At 61.3% G+C, this 5,429-nt stretch overlaps 2 protein-coding genes across 2 annotated transcripts in view; one reads left to right on the top strand and one right to left on the bottom strand.

Moving 5' to 3' along the window:
• The window catches only part of ALG3 (ALG3 alpha-1,3- mannosyltransferase), a gene marked incomplete at its 5' end in the record, with an annotated part of 4,647 nt that extends 1,615 nt beyond the window's left edge, over positions 1-3,032 (top strand). The window contains 6 exon segments of the mRNA XM_014592531.1: positions 564-684; positions 1,060-1,132; positions 1,135-1,252; positions 1,407-1,483; positions 2,544-2,688; positions 2,804-3,032. Of these exon segments, the coding sequence (XP_014448017.1) occupies positions 564-684; positions 1,060-1,132; positions 1,135-1,252; positions 1,407-1,483; positions 2,544-2,688; positions 2,804-2,966 (697 nt within the window).
• A 47-nt stretch (positions 3,033-3,079) lies between these two features.
• The window catches only part of VWA5B2 (von Willebrand factor A domain containing 5B2), a 14,723-nt gene continuing 12,373 nt past the window's right edge, over positions 3,080-5,429 (bottom strand). The window contains exons 13-16 of the mRNA XM_027776711.1: positions 4,401-4,538; positions 4,243-4,323; positions 3,967-4,169; positions 3,080-3,882 (exon numbers count right to left, since the gene is read on the bottom strand). Of these exons, the coding sequence (XP_027632512.1) occupies positions 3,334-3,882; positions 3,967-4,169; positions 4,243-4,323; positions 4,401-4,538 (971 nt within the window). The 3' untranslated portion in view covers positions 3,080-3,333. The remainder of the gene's footprint in view (positions 3,883-3,966; positions 4,170-4,242; positions 4,324-4,400; positions 4,539-5,429) is intronic.

Raw genomic sequence — 5,429 nt, 5'->3', positions numbered from 1 at the left:
AAGCCCACCTGGGACTTTGCCAGCTCTTGCCCCTTAGTGTAGCCTTCGGTCATGAAGGATTGCAAACTCATGTTATTTACTTTTTTTAAGAGAGATTTTTGCTATAGGACACATGTGCTTGTCGGAGAGACAGAAAGACACAGAGACAGAAAGCAAGAAATTGCCCCCTGGGGGGATGGCCACACCCCAATCCCATCTCCTCTGTTCTCCTCTCAGAATCTTGGGTACGCACGTATACGTGCCTGGAGTGAGTTTTAAGCTGCTGGATCCGGGACTCAAACCACAGGTGACTACGTGGGAGTCCAGTGATATAACCACCATGCCATCTGCTGGTCCCCAGCCTTCTGAATACTCTGTTTTATGTCTGCTCAGGCTGGGCATGGCTAGGTGCCTGCCTCTTAACCTGTGGCGCCCTCACCGCGCCCCTTCCCCAGCAGTTCCAGAGGGCCCCACCTTGGAGCCTGCTGGCTTGCAGGGCGGTGATGCTGCAGTGATGGTGGGGGCAGTCTCTGGGTGCCACACACAGCCCTGGAGCTCACCTGCTCCCCTCCCTGCCCACCCAGCCTGGCAGTCTCCGTGAAGATGAACGTGCTGCTCTTCGCCCCCGGGCTGCTGTTCCTCCTCCTCGCACAGTTCGGCTTCCGTGGGGCCCTCCCCAAGCTGGGCCTCTGTGCTGCCCTTCAGGTACTCCCCATGAGGGCCAGTCACCTGGCCTGCGGACGGAGCTGTGGGGTTGATTCTAAGCTGGAGCACCACGGTCTGGCTTCCGCTCCCAGGCTGTGACGCGAGGCTGTTGAAATAGATGTTCTCAGCCTTTCTAGCTCCTGTCGTCTGTGCCTTGGTGAGCCCAAACCGAAGAGCAGTGTTCTCGCCCGCCACCTCAGCTGCTTTGGTGCCAGGCTCTGACCCGGGCTCCAGTGGGGTGGGGGTGGCCTCCCTGCTGTCTCTGGTGGGAAGCAGGGGACCTCTGGGGCCTTTGTCCTGCTCCCACCCCTCTGTGATTGGCGTGAAGGCTGGCGGTGAGCCTGGGCAGCCCTGCTGACGTCACGTCCTCCCCAGGTGCTGCTGGGGCTGCCTTTCCTGCTGGAGAACCCTGTTGGCTACCTGTCCCGGTCCTTTGACCTGGGCCGCCAAGGACTGTGAACTGGCGCTTTCTCCCGGAGGCCCTCTTCCTGCACCGTGCCTTCCACCTGGCTCTGCTGGCCGCCCACCTCACCCTGCTCTTGCTCTTTGCCCTCTGCAGGTGGCACAGGTGAGAAAGGGCCAGTGCTGTAGACAGAGCTGGGGGAAGGAGTAAAGGGCTTAGGCCTTAGGGGCTACTGGGGGGAGAGGTTAACTCATGGGGATGAGTCTAGAGTTTGGCCCACAATGGAGACTTGATGAGTATCTGAATGACTTTTCCCCAGGACAGGAGAAAGTATCCTGTCGCTGCTGAAGGATCCCTCCAAAAGGAAAGTTCCGCCCCAGCCCCTCACACCCAATCATATCCTTTAAATCGTGGGAAGGTAAGTCGTGCCCTCCCCAGGCGCACACGGGGTCCTGGCAGTTAGCCCCGGATGGCTCATGGCCCTGGGGCGGGAAGAGGTGTCCACTCACAGAGCCCCACTCTGCACCACTGTTCTGAGCCCTCTCACCGGGCGTGTGTGTTTGATTCTTGATTCTGAATACCTCGCTGCCGTCAGGAACCACTGAACCGCCTTCGGCCTAGGTCTGCCCTCGGAGATTTGCATGCATTCTAACATTTAAAACTCGCAAGAGGGACCAGCAGATGGCGTAATGGTTACATCGCTGGACTCCTACATAGTCAACCATAGTTTGAGTCCTGTACCCGGTGATTTAAACCTCGTGCTGGGCACATACGTGTGCATGCCCGAAATCCCACGAGGAGAATGGAGGAGAAGGGATTGCAGTGTGGCATCCCCTGGGGGGTGATTTCTTGCCTTCTGTCTCTCTGTCTCTCCAGCAAGTGTTTGTGTCCTACTGTATAAATCTCTCTAAAAATCAAACAAAAAATCAAAACTCACAAGAGACCCTCAGATGGGAAGGTACTCTTATTGTCCACATTTGACAGGTGGCAAAATAAAGGCTTTAAGGACCAGCAGGTGGCATAGAGATTAAGGTTCTGGGTCCCACATGGCTGACTGGAATCTGAGTCCTGGACCCAGTGGCTTGAGAGTCAACACAAATGCGTGTGCAAGCGTGCCCCAAATCCCGAGGAGGATGGAGAAGGGATTGTGGCGTGGCCATCTCCCTCCCCACCCCCTGGGATGATTTCTCACTTTCCCTCTTTCTCTGTCTGTTGCAAGCACATGCATCCTATAGCAAAAATAAAAAGAGGTCAGTAACTTCCTACGATCCCTGGTAAGTGCGGGATGCAAAGTCACGGGGCCTTAGAGCTGTAGGTATTGCTGTCACCGTGTTAGAGTAAGGAACAGGTCCAGAGAGGTAAAGAAACTTGCCGGAAGGCATCGCCTAGGAACTGACTCAAAACCTTTTGCTCTGACCAACTCCTCCTCCTGCCCTTGACCTTGACCGCTGCCTACAGATCGTGTCCACCCTCTTCACGTCCAACTTCATTGGCATCTGCTTCAGCCGCTCCCTCCACTACCAGTTCTACGTCTGGTATTTCCACACACTGCCCTACCTCCTGTGGGCCACACCGGCTCGCTGGCTCACACACCTGCTCAGGTAGTCGGAGGGGTGGCGGGTGGCGCAGGGCGGCCGGGATGCCTTGGACACGCCCAGCCAGCACAGGGCAGCGGGCCCTGGACTGGGCAGGCCTGAGCCTCGCTCTCACCTGCAGGTTGCTGGTGCTGGGGCTCATCGAGCTCTCCTGGAACACGTACCCGTCCACGTGCTGCAGCTCTGCTGCCCTGCACGTGTGCCATGCTGTCATCCTGCTGCAGCTCTGGCTGGGCCCGCAGCCTTTCCCCGAGACCATCCAGCACAGCAAGAAAGCCCATTGAAGTCCACTCTGGGGACCCTGGGCAGGATGGACTCTGCGCCCTTCTGAATAAACCTTGCCAAGCGGCCTCTGCAGCCTACCTGGAGGCGGGGCGGGCACGAAGAACTCAGGCAGTTCCAGGAGGCACTTTATTGCATAGGGTTAGGGACCGTGCTCTCTCCCCTTGAGCTGCTGTGCAGAGCTCGGCCGGGAGGAGGGTCGTGGGAGAGAGCGCAGGCAGGCACTTTTTGTGTGGGCACGAGGGTTCTGGGGAGGGCCTACAAAGCAGTGGTGCGAGGCTGACACCAGCCCACTCCTCCCCAGCACCGAGAGGCCGGCTCTGGACGGCAGTGACGTGAGTGAGTGAGAGTGTGGGGGCACCGCGGCCCTCACACATTGGCCGGGCTGTAGCACAGCAGCTGCAGCTGCAGGTTCTGGTCCCAGTGGCGCAGCAGCAGGAAGAGGCCCCTGGCCGCGGCCTTGAGGGCAGCCAGGTCGAGGCCGTCAGGCAGGTGCTGGGCCCGGAGCCAGCAGTCGGCCTTGGCCGCAGTGAGTTCCCACTCCCCGAAGGCAGCGGCGCAGCGATGCTCCAGCCACGCGAGGGCCACAGCCGTGGCCCAGGTCCGGCCCCGCAGGTCGGCCCCGCCCAGCCCTTCCGCCCCTTCCGAGGTCTCGGTGTCTGATCCCCGCCCGCTGTCCACCTGGCCTGGGCCTTCCGAGCCAGAGCTGGGCGACGGGCTGCAGGAGGCCGTGGCGCTGTCGCCCTGGCCCACGCCAGGGCCTAGAAGTGCCCAGGGCGACGAGGCCGAGGTGGGGCTGAGGCTGGCGCGGTGCGCGGCGAAGGGCGAGGCGCGGCACAGGCGCTCCTGCGGGATGCGCACCGCCGCGCAGAAGGGCGCGTCCAGGCGGAAGGAGCCTGGCGCCTCCTGCAGCCGCACCTGAGGAGAGAGGAGGTGGGGGACGAGCGGGCTGAGACGGCGCCCGGCCCTGGCGACGCCGCCCTCCACCTCCCGAGTCCTCACCAAGGGCAGGTAGTCGTGGTCGCTGCCTGGGCGGTGGCGGTCGCTGGCCTGGCCCTGGTCGGGGCTGCAGGGTCTACCGCGGCGCCCCAAGCTAAGCCTAGAAGGCCGCGGCGGCGGACGGCGAGGACCTCCGGTGGGGGCTGCAGGCTCCCCGAGAGCGAGAGCGGTCTTGGAGCTGCTGCTCTGGTCCGGGTCCCAGGCCCCTGCGGGGGGACAGAGCCAGCGTGTGGCCCCCGAGCCCGGCGCTCCCGCCCTTGCCCCACACGTGGCTGTTACCTGCAGCGTGGACGGCGGTGGGCAGAGGAGCATCCAGGCGGTCCTGAGAGGCCGGCGAGGCACCCTGGGGCTGGGCTGGCTCTGCGGGGACAGGAGGCGCCGTCAGCTCGGCCCAGGAGGGAGGTGAGGCCGCTCCGCAGTCACTAGAGGGCGCCTACCTGCGCTCCACACCTGCAGGGCCCCCGGCAGGACCGCCCTCGTGGCCGCATCCACAGCCACCGGGCAGGTGAAGCAGGAGGGTGCCAAGCTGACCTTGCTCGTCTGAACTGCTCGAATCCGGGATCTGCGGGCGTGGCCTGTGAAGTGGGGGCAGTAGGGCTGAGCTTCCCGCCAGGGCGTCACAGGGAAAGCGCTGTGTGCTCCTGGTAGCTGCTGCTGGCGGAGTGGGCTGCCTTCCCAGGCCTAGCGTGGACTCAGGCACCCTGACCGCAAGAAGCATCAGACCGGACCCCTGGGCTCCTGGGGCTGGAGTAGGCCATGCGACACCGCCAGCGGGAGCCTGGCTCTGTGCCTTTTCCCCCACTGACTTCAGCGTTGTCCGTAGGACTCTGGGATGGAAAGTTCCGCGTCCGCACGGGCCAGTCTAGAGCGGCTAGCCACGTGGTAGCAGTAGCCCCTGTGTGGCCAGTGCAACTAAGGAATTGGGATTTCGACTCTGTTTAATTTTACTAGTCTTCTGAAATGCCAGAAGTCTGTTTATGTCATAGGCACTGTGAGTGATTACGAGACCGGCTTTCCCTCTGTGTGGGCACTAGGCAGCCATCATGTTTGGGCCCCCGGCTTGAAAGAGCTCACGGCCTCAAAGGGGTTTGTCCTTTTAGTTTGGCAGAGGGCACATGCACTGGCTGGAAACGGAAGTGGGGAAGGACCCGCTGGGGATGGCATGCTGTGCTTCCTCCTCCTCCCTTTCGGGATTGTGGGCACATACACACATGCCCAGCATGTTTCTCAAGCTGCTGGGTCCAGGACCCAAACCATGCAGTCAGCCATGTGGGATCCATTCGCCTTAACCAACCAGGCCACTGGCTAGACCCATGGAATGTGTGTTTTTGTTTTGTTTTTGCGAGATTTTTGCTATAGGGTGTGTGCGCTTGCCAGAGACACAGATAGAAAGCGAGAAATCACCCCCGGGGGGGTGGCCATGCTGCATTCCCTTCTCCTCATTCTACCCTAGGGATTTTGGACAC

This window comes from Tupaia chinensis, unplaced genomic scaffold (genome assembly GCF_000334495.1).
Source record: "Tupaia chinensis unplaced genomic scaffold, TupChi_1.0 Scaffold000708_1, whole genome shotgun sequence".
Taxonomy (NCBI): Eukaryota; Metazoa; Chordata; class Mammalia; order Scandentia; family Tupaiidae; genus Tupaia; species Tupaia belangeri.
The sequence above is the reverse complement of the archived record's forward strand: the minus strand, read 5'-3'. Positions and strand labels throughout refer to the sequence as shown.